The sequence below is a fragment of the Anneissia japonica genome, unplaced genomic scaffold, assembly GCF_011630105.1.
Source record: "Anneissia japonica isolate Jap-2015-1 unplaced genomic scaffold, ASM1163010v1 scaffold3334_len1275209_cov185, whole genome shotgun sequence".
NCBI lineage: Eukaryota > Metazoa > Echinodermata > Crinoidea > Comatulida > Comatulidae > Anneissia > Anneissia japonica.
Window position 1 is genome coordinate 616,208 of NW_022738561.1, and position 20,746 is coordinate 636,953.

Below are 20,746 nucleotides of genomic sequence, written 5' to 3' on the forward strand. Positions count from 1 at the left end.
TCAAACCATTGTTTATTCTCATAATTTTTACACTAAAGAACATTTATAATTTGAGTTGAATGCTAGTAATTTTGTATAATTAAACAGTAATGCACTATTTGTGTTGGGCCTTTGGTCTATGTTTTCCTCTTTAGAAGGAGGCCAAAGCCCCAAGTAAACTCGGCCCCAAGTAATCTCAGCCCCACTCAACTCGGCCCAATTTACTGTATATTTACGAAATAATTACCAAAAGAAATTTGAATGTGTTTTAAATCGTTGCCTTTGTTGTTCCTTTTTTATTTACATTCACATAACAATAATAGAAACAGCATTAATAAAATAATATTTAAATTATATTAATAAACAAGGCATAATAGGCCTATGAAAACTAATGATTACGTTATGACATCAATAATAACATAATGACAGAATGATTTATAGGCATATTAAATATACCGGTACATTATAGGCCTATATATGTATATAGCTAGGCCTATTTAAATATACTGATAGGTCAAAATTCTTCTCCAATAAAGTTTTTCTAAAGTCCATACATCTGTCTCTTATACACATCTACCTTGGCAGTGGAAAAGAAGTATGCTAGAATGCCATAAATAAAAAAATGTAATCCCTAAGAGTCGGTGCACTTTTTGTTCTGGCCAGTAAGTGCAATTTCTAAACTAATCGGGTTCTTTTATTTCATTATACTTCTTTAACTTAAGACCAAGGACAGGACAGAGGCAGCTTATGCAAAAAAAATGTACTTACTGTATATACAGAAACTGATGATGATGAACTACATGAAATGATGAACTACCACAACATTGTCGTTGACAGATTTTCAAATACTTTTATAAGCACAATTCCGTCAAAATTAAATCTTTCCCCACAGTTATCACTTTAGTTTTCACTTAAAGAAGCCCAAAGTTTTAGCTATATATTTAGCTATAGGCCTATAAATATATTAATGTTTATTATAACAAAAAATAAATCTTAAAAATTATAAACAAAGCACATAAAAAATATTTTTAGCTATAGACCATTATTTTATAGTATTTTAAAAATGACAAAAAAATGTTCAATGACCTAACATACAAGTAATGTTAAGTCAAATGTAATGTCATATCTTCATAAATTTTAAAAATATACAGTAAAAAGATGCCGCATGTGTAGTCTCGTACCCTTATCGTGTGTACATGTTTATTATTTGTTTTCACATGCTTATATATTGTTTGAGTCTATTTTAAAAAATTTATTATATGTTAAGTTTTGAGCAAATAATGAACCTACCAAAGAAATGTACTGAAAAGAAAATAAAGACCGATATGTTTCTTTTAATTTTTTGAAGTTGATGGCTGAATAATGTTTTATCATTAGAATTTCAGAGCGCGCCCCCTCGATACTTTGAACGATGATTTTTGGAGAAATAATATGAAACCCGTCCAATTCACAAGCTATATAAATAGAGCGACCTCTAGAGGATGTCATTAGCGCAATGAGCGCTGTGAAAATCACAATTTACTAATAAAGAAGAAAGAGAAATATCTTCAATTTAACATTTCTCGGTTTAGCGGCAGAGACATTTAACTCTCATGTTATACTAAGTACATTTGAGAAACATCTGAGACAGTTTCTGACTGCACCACTTATTTATTCTTTGAAAAATAAGTGAATATTGAGTTGGTCTGTCTGTGTTGGATTTTTTTAGAGCGGCAAAAGTCGTGACGTCGAGAAAGAACGAAGTGCTGAAGTCAGCATTCATATTCAGCCGAAGGGGAAAATCACTAAAAAGCTGGCAAAATGACCCTTCAGTTCAACGATTCAAAGGCGCCTATGCGCGAAGTGAAGAGAGTGCAGTTTGGCATTTTGGGTCCTGAAGAAGTTGTAAGTTTAGGCTAGCTTTAATATATTCTTCTCTAGGTTAGGCCCATGCAGGGGTAGTTAATTAACTAGCTAGGCCGCCAAAGTCCAACCTAACTAGTGGTTACTTGGGTTTAGGACAACTCGTACCGAGGTTATTTACTCTTGTTGAAATTCAGGTCAACTTGTACCTACCGATTTCAATAAGAACATTATTCATTAGCTAGCTAGGTATTGTAAATCTGCTTTTTTAAATAATGTTCATTGTTATTTAGTTTATTTTTTTATTAGTGTGTGGGTATTTTTTGATAGATGGGTGACCAATTGAAAAGTTAAATCACACAGTAGCCTACTATAGGGCGCCAAGCCTAGGCTACTACTAACTAGGCCTAGTAGTAGGCTTAACCTGGCTAGGCCTCTCCCAGGGAATTTGCATTCTGTATGGCCAAGGCATGGCGGGTAGAAAAATCATTTTTAACAATGTAAAGCAAGAGGTTTTTTGAGAAGTGATATAGGGCCTAATTTTGAAAGGTTTAAAAAATATATATTTTTGGCCGATTCATTGACATGGGTCACAGACATTAGAACACATTCATTATTATTCTCTTCCTCAACAGAAACGAATGTCAGTGACGGAAGGTGGCATCAAATACCCAGAGACCATGGAGGCAGGCAAGCCTAAGCTAAATGGTTTGATGGACCCCAGGCAGGGAGCTGTCGACAGAAGTGCTCGATGTCAGACCTGTGCCTGTAATCAGACGGAGTGCCCAGGACATTTTGGACACATCGAGTTGGCTAAACCGGTGTTCCATGCATCTTTCATGACAAAGATTATAAGAACTCTTCGATGTTGCTGCTTCTTTTGCTCTAAGCTATTAGTAGACCCGGTTAGTTAATTAATAAATATTCCATGCAAAAGTTTATTTCACATTTTATTGATGAACTATGTTAGATAGTAGCCATTTATACAAAAAAAATATATTATTGTATGTGTCTAATATAAAAGAAATGAGAGCAGCACTATTAAGACCAACTCGTAAAATTTAATCTCTAGCTTTCATCCACATCAGGAGACTACACTTTAAACTTGCCTAAGTTGAATACAAAATGCAGTTCAATTGAAAAATTGTTCGACTTCGATAAATTTTGACTTACAGTTAGTTAATGGAAAAGACAACAACTTGGCATGTAAAATAATATCGATTTAGAGATTATATGAGTTAAGCAAAGTCAGTGTAGACCAGTTTAACTGTTCAAATGTGTATGTGTGTCAATTGTCCAAAAAAATCATTTTATCATTTAAATTTTTATTTGAAATGCAAGTTCTTACTTAAATATACAAAATTAAGCAATTCAATTTATTCAGTTGTCTTCTTTTTCTTCAACTCACAGTAATTTGTGTGATATTTTAAATTATTTTAAAGCATATTTAAATTAATTGACAGTTTATAGTGTATTTATAACTTGTTTTTCTTAAAAAAAAATGTTTATGAAATTTTGTTTTATTTTTCTAGGAGCATCCAAAGTTAAAAGAGGTCATCAGAAAGTCTAAAGGTCAGCCTCGGAAACGTATGACCCATGTCTATGACCTTTGCAAAGGCAAGAAACTGTGTGAAGGCGGCGATGAGATGGACAACCAATTTGATGCCACCTTGGCTGAGAGAGATGGGGAAGAGAATATGGAACCAAAACCAAAGGTAATGTCATTAACAATCTGCTCGCCAAACACAGAGATCTCCGTGTTTGGTAACACCACGCTTGACTATCACGATTATCTCAGCTTCATTGTGCGAAATTGCGTAAATCTCTAAAAGTGAGTCATTTTGATTTTGCTGTTATGGGTCACAGACTGTGATTAGAATAAAGTGTTTGGTACCATTATGATTGTAAAGCTAAAATGTTTATAATTCTTGTAGCACTACATGTCAATCTGATCACACATGCACTCTTAACAAGCTTCGGAATAGTGTTAAAATTTGATAAAAAGTCTGGCGGTGGCTGATACTATTTTTTCAATCTCCTGGCAGCAAGAGTGTTAAGTGGTATGAGTAAATACATTCATTTTTGAAATTCTGAAAGTAATGTATAACATCAAAAGATTAACCATAAGAGAATCATGACATATAATTTTTCTTAATAATTCTAGGGTCATGGTGGTTGTGGACGGTACCAACCAAAGATCCGCCGTACAGGAATTGATTTGGTTGCTGAATGGAAACATGTCAACGAAGATTCACAGGAGCGGAAGATTAACCTTACTGCAGAGCGTGTTCATGAGATCTTCAAGCGCATCAGTGATGAAGAAGCTGAAATCCTTGGGTTTTCCCCGCAGTTTGCTCGTCCAGATTGGATGGTCATTACTGTTTTACCGGTTCCACCTCTGTGTGTGCGTCCAGCTGTAGTTATGTTTGGTTCTGCTAGAAATCAGGTATTACTTTGAATCACTTCTACCACACTAATATTATTGTTTTATTATTGTTATTTTTAGAATTATTTATTCATTAATTATTGTTGTTCACCCTAAAGAGTTCAAAGCTTTTATTGTACAATGCAGTATACAGTGTTCCATTTGTTTGGACAGCTTTGTTAAATGAGTTTTTCCCCCTTGAAGAATGACCGGTCGATTTTGGATGATAAATTGCATTAAGTGAATGTCACAGTGTTACCAAACATTAGGGAGCTTTTGATTTGCGTGACAAAGTAACTTAGAACGGATTCGCTCGCTTGTGACCATCCTGCGTTCTCTGCACAGCATAGATATTAAATTTGGGTCAAACTGCTTCCTAGAATCCAGATGACAAGAACTCAACATTCTTGCATGCACAGATGATATCATCATGTGACGTCATTATGTTCTAGTTCCTACCTTCGAAAGCTGCCTATTTTTTATGTGGATGTTTAAGTCCTGATGATTGATGGATTGACATTTGTTATCTTGTATTTACAGGATGATTTGACTCACAAGCTGGCTGACATCATCAAGATTAATAACGAGTTGAAACGTAATGAACAGAATGGTGCTGCGGCACACATCATCGCAGAAAATGCAAAAATGTTGCAATTCCATGTCACGACTCTATCGGATAATGAGTTACCCGGCCTACCACGTGTAAGAAAATCTTTCGTAGTATTCTTTAAAAGATGAAGCATATTTATAATTAATTATGACTTCATAAATGAAATTTATCTCATTCAGAAATTATGACTTAAAGAAATATGACATTCAGGAAACAATATTTGGAAATGATGAACTTTGGAGGTAATGAACTATAACCTTTTGAAACTCGGCTATATTTATTTTACTTTATGTAGGCAATGCAAAAATCTGGACGACCACTCAAATCTATCAAGCAAAGATTAAAAAGTAAAGAAGGTCGTATCCGTGGAAACCTTATGGGTAAGCGTGTAGATTTTTCTGCACGTACCGTCATTACACCTGATCCAAATCTTCACATTGATCAAGTCGGTGTTCCACGTACAATTGCGCAAACAATGACGTATCCAGAGATTGTCACACCATTTAACATTGACAAGTAAGGAAATGTGTTTTTTCAATCACTTATTCATTCATTATTTGGATACATTTGTTTTTTAACATTTATATATTTAATTTTATCAAAGTAGTAATTTATGTTATGGTCAATTTTTTTATTAGATAAATAAGTGCAGTTATAATATTTTTAAATGAATTTATGTAATTTACACATATATTTATAATTTTGTTATATTCCTTTTCAGTTTTCATTCTGATTTTAAGAAAATAATGATAATTTGATATTCAATAAGTCAAGTACATCTGAATACACACAATTAAAAAAATAAACTTTTATAAAAACCTGCTTCTACTTAATAATCTTTTTACATAGCCGTCATATTTTTCTTGTTTCTTTCACAAGACTGCAAGAGCTTGTAAGGCGAGGTGACAATCAATACCCAGGTGCCAAGTACATCATTCGTGACAATGGTGAAAGAATTGACCTGCGCTATCACCCTAAACCCAGTGATCTTCACTTACAATGTGGATACAAGGTATTCAATTTTAAATTCCAAGATACCTGGGAAATCTTGCAGGATTCCAGTCATCATACGTATTAAATGTTCGTGGACACTTAAAGCTCTTATCCACACTATAACATTTTATGAGATTTGTCTATGTGTGGACGTGATATAACATCATGCCTGTATGTGTGCAATTTTCACAAATTTGTCACATAAATCTTGAGAGTGTAGATCGAGCTTTAAGTCCTGTCCAGACTATCAAATTTTATTAGACAAAAACATGTGACATGCCTAAATATGGTCATGATGACATCACATGATCACCATATATACAGTATTATACATACAACAGTTTTTTTGTCTAACAAGATTTGGTAGTGTAGCCAGAGCTTTAAACCTAAGTATGCAACTGTGTGTGTGTGTTGTAGCCGTGTTTGTTCAGAAAATATGGCCCTGTTTTTCAACTGTTTTCTGATACTATGTGTAGGTTGAGAGGCATATGGTGACTGGTGATTTGGTTGTGTTCAACCGTCAGCCTACTCTTCACAAAATGTCCATGATGGGGCATCGTGTCAAGGTACTTCCCTGGTCTACATTCAGACTTAATCTCAGGTGAGTCCAGGACCAAATAAGGCAAATTAATTTAGTTACAGTAGAATCACTTATTGTGACACCTTAGGAACCTGTTAAATGGGATATCCTGTGAATAGGGGTTGGCCAGTGTTAAATGATATATTTTGCCTTCCCTCTAGGCCAAAAATATGTTCCCTTAATTGGGTTTTCAGTAAGTAGAGGCGTAACAAAGGAGAGGATGGACTGTATGAATTTTATTTAGTCTTAGTAATAGTGTGAACTGCATAGAGACCTTTGTGTATAAGTATCTACATATATTTATTTATTTCTAATCAAAATCCAACAGCTAAAAATAATCACCACTTGCAGGCTTGTAAAATAATCAAACAGACATTTAGAAAAGAAATATAAAACAACAACAAATGCAATGAAAAAAATATTTGCACATGACTTTGCCAGAAGAAATACAAACAAATAAATAAATAAGCACAATAAAAACTTAACAGAAAAATACTCAAGGTAATCAAATATCAATTTCCTAAATTTGTTAATAGAATTACTAAAAATATGGTACTGCATAATTTAGCTTAAATTTCTTGTTTTTCTTTCACAGTGTGACAACGCCATACAATGCAGATTTTGATGGAGATGAGATGAATTTGCATTTGCCACAGTCACTAGACACAAAAGCAGAGATCAGTGAGATTATGAGAGTACCTCGACTGATCGTCACACCTCAGTCCAACAAACCTGTTATGGGTATTGTACAGGATTCACTAGCTGCTGTCAGGAAGTTCACAAAGAGAGATGTCTTCCTTACAAAGGTAAGCTAAGCTGGTCAGTACATGGTTGGCGCAGCAGTCATGATTTGGGCTCTAACTTGTAAGGTTAGAAAATCATTTAGATGCTTGAGTACCTTGTTCAATCCAATCTCCTTAGTGTCAGCCAGCCCTTCAATGCAAGTTATTTATTGAGTGCAGTTTTAATGAGATAGACATTCATATTATTGGCTTTGTGTCCACCCATGCTTGTGTGTCTGTTGAAGAGCTCACTACAAATATTGGAAAAGAAGAAGAGAAGGGGACTGTCTTCTTGTATATAATTACTATTAGTACAGTTCAGCATTTATTTCATTTATTCCTGTTTATCTTTACGTTAAATTACATATATAATTTTAGTATTTTATAGTCATTCATTTTTTTTGTATATAATTTAATATTTAAATATAGGAACAAGTAATGAATTTATTGATGTGGCTGCCAACCTGGAATGGAAAAATGCCACAGCCTGCAATATTAAAACCAAAACACCTGTGGACAGGTAAACAGATGATGTCGCTCATTATTCCCAACGGAATCAACTTGATTCGTACCCACAGCACACATCCCGATGACGAGGACAAAGGACCATACAAATGGCTCTCTCCAGGAGACACAAAGGTGTGTTAAGAAAGTTTAACAGATGACAAAGAATCTCTATAGTTATAGGTTTGTTTTTAATGCATAACATTTCATTGTCGAGTACGCTCAACGCAGGTATTCGGTATCCACACACCAATGTAGAATATACATTTGAGATGCCTGTGTTAATATTATTTATACTTTATTATTATTCAATTTATTATTTCACAAGTAAAAAAATATATATTCAGCAGATTCTGAATTTAGGTATTTTGTACTAATGTATATTTCAATTTTCTGTAAATATTTCTATGATTGCAGGTCCTCATTGAGAATGGTGAGCTAATCTCCGGTATCATCTGCAAGAAGACCCTCGGAACGTCATCTGGATCTCTGGTTCATGTGTCATTCATGGAGCGAGGGCATGAAGAGTCAAAGCTCTTGTACGGCTACATCCAAACTGTAGTCAACAACTGGTTGCTCCTGGAGGGTCACTCCATCGGCATTGGTGATTGTATTGCTGATTCCAAGACCTATGAGGACATCCAGAACACCATTAAGAAAGCCAAGCGTGATGTCATCGATGTCATTGAGAAGGCGCATAATGATGATCTGGAGCCAACACCTGGTAACACTCTACGACAGACATTTGAAAACCAGGTGGGTTACTAGACTTGCATGTAGTATGTTGTAACATATGTGGTTCTTTGTGTCTGTACGCTCTGTGATTTAAGAACCTAAAAAAATATTAATGGGTACATATGACTCTTCACTTCAGGTGAACAGAATTCTGAATGATGCTCGTGACAAGACTGGCGGCTCAGCCCAGAAGAGTTTATCAGAGTTCAACAACTTCAAAGTGATGGTGGTGGCTGGGTCAAAAGGATCAAAGATTAACATCTCCCAGGTAATTATATGAAAAGCAATTATTTCAGTAAAAAAAAATCTACCTTTGTAAATATTCAGTATTGAAACTTAAGTTGTAATTATTTTAAAATAAATAGTAAATTTAAAAATAGAAATGAGTGATACATAATAAATTCATGTTTGTAGGTCATTGCATGTGTGGGTCAACAGAACGTTGAAGGTAAACGAATCCCGTTTGGGTTCCGACACAGGACACTGCCACATTTCATCAAGGATGATTACGGTCCAGAGAGTCGTGGCTTTGTGGAGAACTCGTACCTCGCTGGGCTGACGCCATCGGAGATGTTCTTTCACGCTATGGGAGGACGTGAGGGTCTGATTGATACAGCTGTGAAGACTGCTGAGACAGGTGAGTGCTTATTCCTCACAGAGCGTGGAATGCTATCGGGCTGGCCTAAAGACAGTCATTGTTTGTTAGCTGTCATTAATCCTTGTATTATCATCAATATTATTGTCATCATCATAGTAATCAAAACATCTGTTATGGAGATGAATTTGGAATGGAGTAGTGTAGGTTAGTGGTTAGGATGCTTGCCTTCTAATCCCAAGGTCCTGGGTTCAATTTTCGTAACAGCAGGAAACCTCATAAAGAGGCTTGGTCTATCGTCCATCTTGTGATTGTATTGTAATTACGTTACTTGCTGTTGAATGCAAATTAAATAAATAAAAACATGCACAACAGATTTCTCTCACATTAACCTGCCCAGAATCATTCACTCCTGCAAATTCTGAATTACCGTATAAGAAATTTGATTGCTAATTGTGTATTCTCAATTGTTATAATAATGATAATAATCACAATAATTAAGTGGTTTTGTATACGATCCTTATAAATCTAAAGAAAATGTTAATTTTTCTACACAATTAATATACCAATTTTGCAGGTTATATCCAGCGTCGTTTAATCAAAGCTATGGAGAGCGTGATGATCAGATATGATGGAACCGTACGCAACAGCAATGACTACCTCGTGCAGTTGAGGTATGGCGAAGATGGCCTAGACGGTGGCTCTGTTGAGTTCCAGCAGTTGGCGACGTTAAAACCTTCCCACAAGGCTTTTGAGAAAGGATACAAGTTCGACTATACAAATGAGAAGTAAGTGGGGCTGAATCACACCACAGAAATTATTACAATTTTAATAATATTTTAAAAAATAATTCGAAAAGTAATTAAACAGTAAGATAGTTTACAATCTGATAATAGTGAGTGATAATGGCATAATGAAGATAAAAGTAAAACAAAATGGCTGTGTATTATCTACATTAAAATTTATTTAACATTTCAATAACCAATTTTTTTCTCTAAGGCTACTCCGCAAAAACCTTAATGAAGACATAGTTCGGGACATTCTTGGAAACAATCACGCCCATCTTGAATTGGACAAAGAGTGGGAGCAACTCCTGGAAGATAGGACAATCTTAAGGGAAGTTTTCCCATCTGGAGAAAGCAAGGTATTATTGGTATTAATTGTCTTAGCTGTAGCACTACTTTAGACAAATTACAAATCATAGATCAGTAGAAATAGGATTTTGCTTTGTCAATTTGTAAACTGGACAATGGGATAAAAAATAGATGAATAAACTAACAGTAAAGAGCTGTCTGTAAGAGGCTGGTGAAGAGGTGTTTTTCCCACTTGTGCTGGGGCAGGGTTGCTACTTCATTTGTGCATATGCTGATATTAACAATTGATCAGGTTAGTGCTTCGTTATGGACCACTGCAAAGACCAGTTTGGGTTGAAAGCTGGGTACCGATCAAATGTAAACTTGAGGACAATTAAAACTAAGTGATGGAATCGGATTTACCTAGATATTCTTTGATGAATTGACATTTTGGGAACCCAATTTTAATACTGTTTGAGAGTTTGTTTTATTTTTCTACCATTTAATGTTTTTTTTTTTCAACTGTGGAAAGCCAAGTTTATGAATGGATAATTATTATAACATTAATTTTCTAGATTCTCCCAGATTTTACCATGTATTATATTTTTAACTATTTAAAATATTTTGTTTTTTTCTAGGTTGCATTGCCATGCAATTTACAGCGTATGATCTGGAACGCAAAGAAAATCTTCCGTATCGATTCAAGAAAGACTTCAGATCTTCATCCATTGATCGTTATCGAGGGTATGTTTTTTCAGATATTATGTTTTTCTTTTAGCAGTGAATATTTATTTTGGGAGAGGTAGTCTATTAATATACTTAAATTCATTTGTTTCAATCCGTGTACAGGGGCAACTTAAAAATACAAATATGCACATAATATAACATACATTTTTAAAACTTAATTGATTTTATCCATTTAAATGATCGATTAAATATTTTAATTGCTTTTTTGATGTGCCCCCCACCCCCTCTCATATATTACCACAGTTTATCTTCAAGTTTCTTTGAATTTGCTTTGTAGGTATCCGCAAATTGTGCAAACAGCTTGTGATTGTCAAAGGCGAAGACTCCATCAGTAAGCAGGCACAGCAAAACGCCACCATCCTGTTCAGCAGTTTACTTCGTTCCACATTCAGCAGCCAGAAAGTAATGCAAGAGCACCACCTGTCATCCGAAGCATTTGATTGGCTGCTTGGTGAAATTGAGACTCGGTTCAACCATGCACATGTGAGTACAATTTTTCCTCTTTCACAAATAGACACTCTGTTAACCAGTTTCATTTTCACGAAACAATATTTGTAGAATCTAATTGAAGGTGTAAAAACAAGAGAACAGCCAAGTATGGTAATAATTAAAATATTCTGTCTTTGGTGAGATGATAAAAGTTAGTATTTAAATTATTTAATACTTGTAACTAAAATGACAAACATTTTTAAAAAACATTAGCACAGACTTTGACTACATAGCTTGCACACAAGAAAATGAAAATTGAATTTCTAAACAAAATAGCAATATAACTGAGTAGAGTTTAGACATTTAAAAAGGAAAATATTATTAGTTGTGGTATAAAAGTAAGATACTATTTTTATTATCTGCTTAAGGGTCTTCCTGGAGAAATGTGTGGAGCGCTCGCAGCCCAGTCGCTTGGCGAACCTGCCACTCAGATGACATTGAACACTTTCCATTATGCTGGTGTGTCCGCTAAGAACGTCACGCTTGGTGTGCCCCGTCTTAAAGAGATCATCAACATCTCAAAAAAACCAAAGACGCCCTCGCTCACTGTGTTTCTTACAGGAGCTGCGGCAAGAGATGCAGAGAAAACCAAGGTAGGCTTGTGTATTAAATGTTAAGTAATAAATGATACAGATATTGGTATTAATAATAATGTTAATAAGAAATTTTAATTTGACAAAATTCATGAAGAACATTAATACGGTATTCAGTGTTAGTATGAAGTAACATTATATATTTTAATTTGATTTAATCAGTATTGTTCCACATTAAGAAAAGATTGTGATTTGATTTATGCACACATTTTTAAATTGTTTATTTCTTTATTCTGAATAACAAATAGTATTCAAGGATAAAAACAATAGAGTACCAAACTAGCAAACTTCTTTCACTTGTGGTCCAAAATATTAAATATTAAATACAGAATGATAATCAAACAAAACTAAATGAACAATAAATCAAACATTAGTCTTCCAATATATTGTCTGTTTCTGTTAATCATTATTTTATTCAATAATAGGATATTCTCTGTCGTCTTGAACACACAACTCTTCGGAAAGTCACTTCAAATACAGCAATCTACTATGACCCTGAGCCACAGAATACAGTGATCGAGGAGGACCAGGACTGGGTCAACCTTTACTACGAGATGCCTGATTTTGATCCATCTCGCATTTCACCGTGGTTACTACGTATTGAGCTGAACCGTAAACGTATGACCGATAAGAAGCTGTCCATGGAACAAATCGCGGAGAAAATCAACGCCGGATTTGGCGATGATCTGAATTGTATTTTCAACGACGACAATGCTGAGAAGTTAGTTCTTCGAATTAGGATAATGAACAGTGATGAGAATAAATACAACGATGTGAGTATTAAGCATATGTTTATGATGATAATAATATCATCACAATTTGAATGATAATTTTAATATAGTAATTGCAATAATAGCAACAATGATGTAGATATAAATATTTAAACATTACTAATGATAATATATTTATTATAACGTTAATGATAACAAAGGATTTTAATATTAACAACAGTATTATGATAGTAATATTAATGCTACAGTGATAACAATAAACTTAACGCTTAGTGTCTGCCAGAAAGGCGCTTATAGCGCTGTCCAATATCACTAGAAACCGAAACCAAAGAGAGCATGGGATTCAGAGAATACGAGCTTCGCTTAATCCTCCTAATCTTGTTTGAGACACAAGACCACAAAAAGCAAAGTGAGACTAAACTTCAGGTCTTCTTTGAACTATGTATAGAAATGGAACATCCAAATTATGTTATGCAAGGCCGGACTAAATTGTTATAATTAAAAGTTAGATTGCCTAGGAACTGATTAAAAACTTTGCACAGATTGGTTTTAAAACATTTTGAACCAGCATGGTTTATGTGTAAGATTTTGAAGTGAAAATGTGTCAATATATAGGGATTTTTTTTTTTATTACAATGTTAATAATAATCATTATTTGTGTTATTAGGAGGAAGAACAAGTAGACAAGATGGATGACGATGTCTTTTTGAGATGTATCGAGTCAAATATGTTAACAGACATGACGCTACAGGGAATAGAACAGATTGCCAAGGTATCTACTATCACAAAAATATATGATGGTTATGCTAGGAGTAGTAATAATGCGTATATATATATATGTATATATATATATATAGATTAAAAGGCAAAATACTGGAAAACAACAATGCTGTGGGAAGCAATGGCTGGATCTCAGTAGAGATACAAAAATGATAAGCAACAGCTAAAAAGTAAACGTAAGTAAACAGCCAGAAATAGAACCAGAGCTTTCGGACAACACTACAACTTCATAACCCTCAGTTCCTTCAACAAGTCCTGTCTGTCCACTTCTGTAGAATTTTCTGATTAAAAATATAATTGTATAATATAATAATATATAATATGTCGTTCTTATATAGCGCTTCATGCCTTTACAACGCCTCTGAGCGCTTCACATTACTACCCCGGTCTTTGGATCAAACACATATAGAACACATTGAACACTAGATTAAATTATTAAATTATATTATTATTCCATAATATTGCAGCTAGTAATCAGCGCAGTGTATGTATGTATATAAAAATCTGTTCAGATTTGCAGTATGTAACAATTTTATAGCGATACACGAAAGAATCTGTGATTGTGCCAGTTCTGTCCACACTATCATAAAAATAGTATGCCCATATATAGTCATGATGTGCCTATATATGGTCATGATGTGATGTCGTCAGGACGATAAAAAGCTAAAAAGCAATTGTTCATATCGAAAACAATTGTTTTTACTACTACGATTTTATCGTTTTTCTATGATTATGACGCCGTTTGATTTGTGAAAATATTTTTTAATTGTATACGATACATCTTTATCGAATCGTGCTGATATGAAAACTTCTTATTTTATTTTCTATTTGAACAATTGCTTCTTAGCTTTTTATCGTTGATCGTTATTGTCATAGTATAAACATGCCTTTAAGATGGTGTTTACATCAGCAGGTGATTAAAGTGCGCTCTAAACATCTGAGATTTAAGATAAGGAATAATTTACTTAAGTATCGAAAGAGAAAGCTGAAGGATTGGAGTGTGGATGAAACCTGGCCTGTGGTTTTTTCAAGGGCTAGCTGGACCGTGGTTGCCAAGATATGTTGGACCTGATGAAGTGAAATTTAATACAACAATACTTTTATTACAGTACAATATCAATTGTATACCTTTAACTTCCTTATCTATAATATACATTCCTTGGCAACTATTTCACTTCACTTACCTTTTCTCTTAATGTTATGTAGCACCTAAGACCACTGGTATCTGTAATCCTGTATTTGTTCAACTATACAGTGGTATTTGTAATCCCATATTTTTTCAGGTATACAGGACTATATAGAAAATAAGCTTGTAACCTAGGAGTTCCATGTGACTGTTTCTCTCTTTAGACCTTCCTGACATGGGACAGGGGCATAAGCTGGTTTTGTTCTTGGGTGTAAAATGCCTTGGGGTGTGAAAATTAAGAATGTGGAACTAATTCGCTATTCTAATAAAAACTTATGGTCATTTTTAGTATAGTACTATGCGGGATACATTTTATATCATGATGGTTTTGTTGCATTGGATAAACTGCACCCCAAGTCAACAACAAGATATCAACCACAGACTAGTGTTGTAAAATTAGTGAAGTGTTCTCAATCTATAAATTGTAGTTTTGGACTGAAACTTCTTATGATGCGTGGCACTCGGTTGAGGATCCTGCTGGTTGCACAAGCCACCTAACATCTTTAGCCTTGTGTGTTTTGAAATATTTGCAATCTTGACCTGTAGACTAATCTCTACATGCAGTTCACAACAATGTGTGTATAAAAATTGTTAAAAATATGCATAGAGTAAATCAAGTGTGCATCAATTAAGTGAGTTAAATGGCATTAGAATGATTTCTGCTCTATAAAAATGCAGGAAAATAAAGTAAAATAAATAAATACTAAAATTTAAACACTGATTAATTTACAGGTGTACATGCATCTCCCACAAATGGACAACAAGAAAAGAATTATCATCACCGAAGAAGGTGAATTTAAAGCAATACAGGAGTGGATCCTGGAAACAGATGGTACCAGTTTGATGCAGGTACTAAGTGACAAGGATGTCGATCCGGTACGCACAACGTCCAATGACATCTGTGAGATTTTCCAGGTGAGAAGTCCAACATGTTAATTATATGTAAACAGAAAATCAAATAGTTTTAATAACTTCTATATAGTAGCGATACCCTAGATCAACCTCAGCACCCAGTTCCAGTCATCCAAATTATTCGAGTAATTGCCCATGTTTCATCATCCACCAAAATAATTAAACACTAATTTTCTCTCATTTTCATCTTAAATCTCTTGTTTTTGTTCGATTTCACTTCTTTAATGAATTATTTTGGGAATGCGTACCTCACAATAAGCCCTGTTACATAACACTGTTGCATTATATACACCTGGGTCAAATTTATTGTTTTCGAGGTAAGTTCATAAAAATGGGCATGTATTGGTTTATCCAGGTAAGTATTTCACTCACAGCCATAAATGCTTTCTTCCATTAATCATATATTTTTGTTTAATCAGGTGCTTGGTATTGAAGCTGTACGTAAAGCTGTGGAAAAAGAAATGAACCACGTGATCTCGTTTGATGGATCATATGTAAACTATCGTCACTTGGCATTACTCTGTGATGTGATGACCCAGAGAGGTCATCTTATGGCTATCACTCGTCATGGCGTCAACCGACAGGAAGTTGGTGCCCTCATGAGGTGTTCATTTGAAGAAACGGTAAGTCTTTAGCATTCAACTTTACAATCTCAGTGTCCTGTGTTTGAATCCAGTTACTTTTTATTGTGTTACAATTTTTTAAACTGCAGCAGGCATGGTCAACCCACCTCATGATAGGCATTTTACACTTGAGGACGGAGAGCCGTCGACGACAATTTGGGTTAAGTGCCCAAGTGATATGGTCTTCATGCTCTGATGAGCACAGAACCACCGTCCCTGTTTTCCTGTCCCGTTGTGTAAAGTCCCTATTATAAGTTTAGTTGGGGCTAGCCATGCCAAAATTAACATATGTGACCTTTTAAATTGACCTTTTAATATATTCATATTCTCAACATTATAAGCTTTAAAATGAAAGGTCACTTACTGGGTTAGACTTACTATTTCCAAAGTTATGCGTAAATAAAAGTATTATGGCTTCTCTGGACTGAAGCATACAATACAGTGCTGTCACATTCTTATGCTAATTACGCGGCTTAACATTTAGTGACAGTACGCTGGTTTTGGAATGCCAAGCCTCAGTCATGTATTCTCTGATAGAAACTTCAAAACTTTAGGGGAAAACCTGAGATTTGTAGTTTTGTAAAGTTATCAACTTATATCGAGTAATTAATTAAAAATGGTTTCTGTCTGAATGCTATGAATAGTAGTAGTAACTTTTCCTCTACGAATAAATATCTCTCTTTCTGTTATTGTTAGTTTGCATGATTTTCAAAAACTCCATTTCCACGAACAGAGTTTCACTCATTGAAAATTATGTTGGTTTCATTTATTGAAAATACTGTTGGAAATTATTACAATGCATAAATCAGTTAGGAAATTTGGCACATGATTGAAATATTTAATTTAGTTGTAATAGAAATTTAATATCACCAAAAGTGTTTTTAAAAGTTTAATTGTCTGCAATTCATGCACAAGTGTATATTTAATTCTTCATAATGAGCAATCAAACATTTAAAAATTTATTTTGTGAGATTTTTTGTGATTATCTTATTAAACAACTGAATGTTTAAGTACTTATCAGATATAAAATGAGATAAAGCAGTACTCATTATGTTAATGTGTTTGACAAATAGTGTCCTGTTTAAATTCCAGGTTGATATTTTGGTTGAAGCGGCAGCGCATGCTGAAATTGACTTTGTGAAAGGGGTCAGTGAAAACATCATGCTAGGCAAGCTAGCCAGTGCTGGCACAGGCTGCTTCGATCTGCTTTTAGATGCTGAGAAGTGTAAATATGGAATGGAAATACCTATACATACAATGGGTCCAGGAATGAGTAAGTACTTTGATAATATTGACGTTCTTGTGGTGCACAAACTAACTTTCACTTCAATTCAATTGGAATCTATATTCTGGTTGGTTAATTCATTACATAAGCACTGGTCTTCCATGGTTTGAAGTTTGGCAACTTGAATACAAGCAATAGAATTAAACATAAAAAATGTAAAATGAAGAATAAATGTAACATTCGAAAGGATAAACAAATGTAAACAGCTTCAAACCTTGTTCTGAAGCTGTTTTCCTTATAAAGAGAGAAAAATTAGAATATAATAATGATAATAATTATAGCTATAATAATGGAAATTATTATTATTATTATTGTTTTTGAATTTTGTAAAATAATTCGTACAAATAATTAATTGAGTGATTGATGATGATTATAAATTATGGACACTTAATGGCATGCAGCTTGTCATGCCAGTTGGAGTGGTTTTTGGCTATATTTTTTGTGTGTTTTTCCCCTACTATTTTTACCCAGAGAGTCGTCAGGTCCTTCTGTTGGCCTGTTTCTGATTAGTTCTGATATTGATTTTCATGGTGGTACAGCAGAGTTGCCATTAGTTGTTGTTATTCGTAAGATAGAAATCCTGGCGTTTCGCAAATATTTTATCCAGGGATCTATATTAAAGACTGTTAAGATAAGGAGAGAGCCATTGATAGTCATAACAACCTTGTCAACAGAATATTTTCCTTCCAATTGGGAATTGCTTTCAATAGATATTAATTGTTTTGTATTTTCCTTGTCCACAGTGCCCGGTATGCCCGGCATGTTCCTTGGTGGCGGACACTCCCCCAGCAGTAGTATGTCACCCCAGATGACACCATGGGGGTCTGGGAATACACCCGCGTATGGAGCTTGGTCACCAGCTGTTGGTAAGTTAATAATACACCGATACATTTAACTTCTGTTACATCAGAAGCAAGTTAGTCATGTAATTTTAAAACAAATTTAAAGAAAGAGTAAATAAGCAAAAATAGAGAAAGTGCAATATATATAGATAACAAAATGAAAAAAAAAAATATGTTTAGTTAAATTTTTCCTTTTACAATCGAAGAATATTCACATTAAGTATACATTTGTTATATATAAAATATTATTATTGCTTATTTCATTAATAAATGTGTTCTTTTTAGATGTTTATTTTGGCAATTATTTGATCTTTCAGGAAGCGGCATGACCCCAGGAGGACCAGGATTTAGTCCATCTGCAGCTTCGGATGCCAGTGGTATCAGCCCGGCATATAGCCCAGGCTGGTCACCACAGCCGCAGTCACCAGGCTCCCCCATGGCTAGCCCCTACATCCCATCTCCCGGCAGAATATTATCTCCTGGCTATTCTCCATCGTCACCTGCTTACCTACCAGACTCACCCGGTGGCGTAACACCTCAGAGTCCAGGATACTCACCAACCTCACCGTCGTACTCGCCTACCAGCCCGAGTTATTCGCCGCCGAGCCCAACCTACTCGCCAACAAGCCCGAGTTACTCACCAACCAGTCCTAGTTATAGTCCAACTAGCCCAAGCTATAGCCCAACTAGCCCCAGTTACTCACCAACTAGTCCAAGTTATTCTCCAACTTCGCCAAGTTACTCACCCACTAGTCCAAGTTACAGCCCAACTTCTCCAAGCTACTCGCCGACTAGTCCCTCTTATAGCCCAACATCTCCGAGTTATTCGCCTACATCTCCAAGCTATAGCCCAACCTCCCCAAGTTATAGTCCTACTTCACCCAGCTACTCCCCAACAAGTCCAAGTTATAGTCCAACGAGCCCGAGTTATAGCCCAACAAGCCCAAGTTATTCACCCTCATCTCCAAAGTACTCGCCTACATCTCCAAGCTACTCGCCGACGAGCCCGAGCTACGGACCGTCTTCACCAAGTTACAGTCCAACCTCACCCAGTTACAGCCCTTCTTCACCAAGTTACTCGCCGACGAGCCCAAGCTACAGTCCGAGTTCTCCAAGTTACTCGCCAAAGAGCCCCAATTACTCGCCCACTAGTCCATCATACAGCCCAACATCACCTAGCTACAGTCCAAGCTCACCCAAGTATACACCGACATCTCCTAATTACAGTCCGACTAGTCCATCTTACTCGCCGACTAGCCCAAGTTATTCACCCGCAAGCCAGCAATATTCACCGACGAGCCCCAAGTACTCGCCAACAAGCCCTAGCTACTCACCTACTAGTCCGAAATACAGCCCGACTTCGCCTAGTTACTCACCAACGAGTCCAAAGTACAGTCCGAGCTCCCCAACATATTCACCCACAAGTCCGAAAGATTCAACATACTCTCCTACATCATCGCAGACCTACTCCCCTTCGTCGCCTTCCTACAGTCCTGACGACGAATAAGTTACCAAGAGTTGCATAGAAGACTGAAAATGCTCACATAAAATGTGAAAATGATGTACATATTATCCATGGCAACTGAAAAAAATATTGTTATGAGAAGTTTAGGATCATGAATGAATTGAAATTGTATTTGTTCTCATGTTAATCTACTCTGTAATGTAATGATTGTTGACTTGTATAACTAAAAGTGCCTTGTGTAGCTATTTATACAGAAATAACATTAAAAATGTGATTTGAAAATTTTTAAAGAATGATGTATTGCATAATACAGTTAAAGTGAGGAAATTCAGGGGTATGCATATTTTGTGCCCAGTAGGGCATATCATTCTAGATTTCATTTGTACTTTAAATGGACTAAATCATATGCTTGTTTTAAGAAAGTATAATGCATACTCCAAGTATTGAAATACACGCCATCGTGTTGGGATTCAATATTTCGACATTAATTATGTCATCATCAGGAATTCCTGATGATGACATAATTAATGTCGAAATATTGAATCCCAACACGATGACGTGTATTTCAATACTTGGAGTATGTATTATACTTTCTTATCTGAGATTAATCAGTGGACCTTTCGGTTTTTGGAAAATGCTTGTTTTGTTCCTTCCATTCAAGCCTATAATTCTAGAATATCTAACTTTGTCACAATCTTGTTTTGTTATATTCAGTCAGGCATACCATTCTAGAAATTTCATTTTTACTTTAAATTTCCTGGTTTTATATAAACACCAAGTCATTTTTTGAAAGGAGTTCTGTCACTTTGTTGTTTTGTTCCATTAAGGCAAATCGTTCTAGATTATTCCACTTTAAAAGGGTTGTCCCCTGAATAGGGGTTGGCTATAGTGTTAAAAGATGTGCTTTCATTCATTTTGTGGCCAAAAGTGTCCCCTTAATAGAGGTGTACCCTTAATAACAATGTCCCAAAGGAG

General features: G+C 35.1%; 1 protein-coding gene across 1 annotated transcript; it reads left to right on the plus strand.

Moving 5' to 3' along the window:
- The first annotated feature begins 1,473 nt into the window (after window positions 1-1,473).
- On the plus strand, window positions 1,474-20,266 carry LOC117117610 (DNA-directed RNA polymerase II subunit RPB1-like). Its single transcript, XM_033261968.1, has 25 exons — window positions 1,474-1,863; window positions 2,457-2,726; window positions 3,354-3,536; window positions 3,986-4,267; window positions 4,787-4,948; window positions 5,152-5,372; window positions 5,736-5,868; window positions 6,326-6,450; window positions 7,025-7,235; window positions 7,641-7,850; window positions 8,133-8,471; window positions 8,590-8,718; window positions 8,865-9,087; window positions 9,623-9,833; window positions 10,045-10,189; window positions 10,757-10,862; window positions 11,143-11,348; window positions 11,723-11,947; window positions 12,373-12,720; window positions 13,346-13,450; window positions 15,377-15,559; window positions 15,976-16,179; window positions 17,272-17,452; window positions 18,208-18,330; window positions 18,624-20,266. Exons 1-25 carry the CDS (start codon window positions 1,780-1,782, stop codon window positions 19,811-19,813), a joined length of 5,799 nt encoding a protein of 1,932 aa, XP_033117859.1. The 5' UTR covers window positions 1,474-1,779; the 3' UTR covers window positions 19,814-20,266.
- The last annotated feature ends 480 nt before the right edge of the window (window positions 20,267-20,746 follow it).

What these genes read in the sequence shown, in the direction of transcription:
- LOC117117610 (XM_033261968.1), top strand. Translation starts at nt 1,780, where the DNA reads ATGACCCTTCAGTTCAACGATTCAAAGGCGCCTATGCGCGAAGTGAAG. An exon ending in GACAGACATTTGAAAACCAG is followed by an intron (nt 8,472 to 8,589) that starts GTGGGTTACTAG and finishes TCTTCACTTCAG; the next exon opens with GTGAACAGAATTCTGAATGA. An exon ending in AGCTTGGTCACCAGCTGTTG is followed by an intron (nt 18,331 to 18,623) that starts GTAAGTTAATAA and finishes TTGATCTTTCAG; the next exon opens with GAAGCGGCATGACCCCAGGA.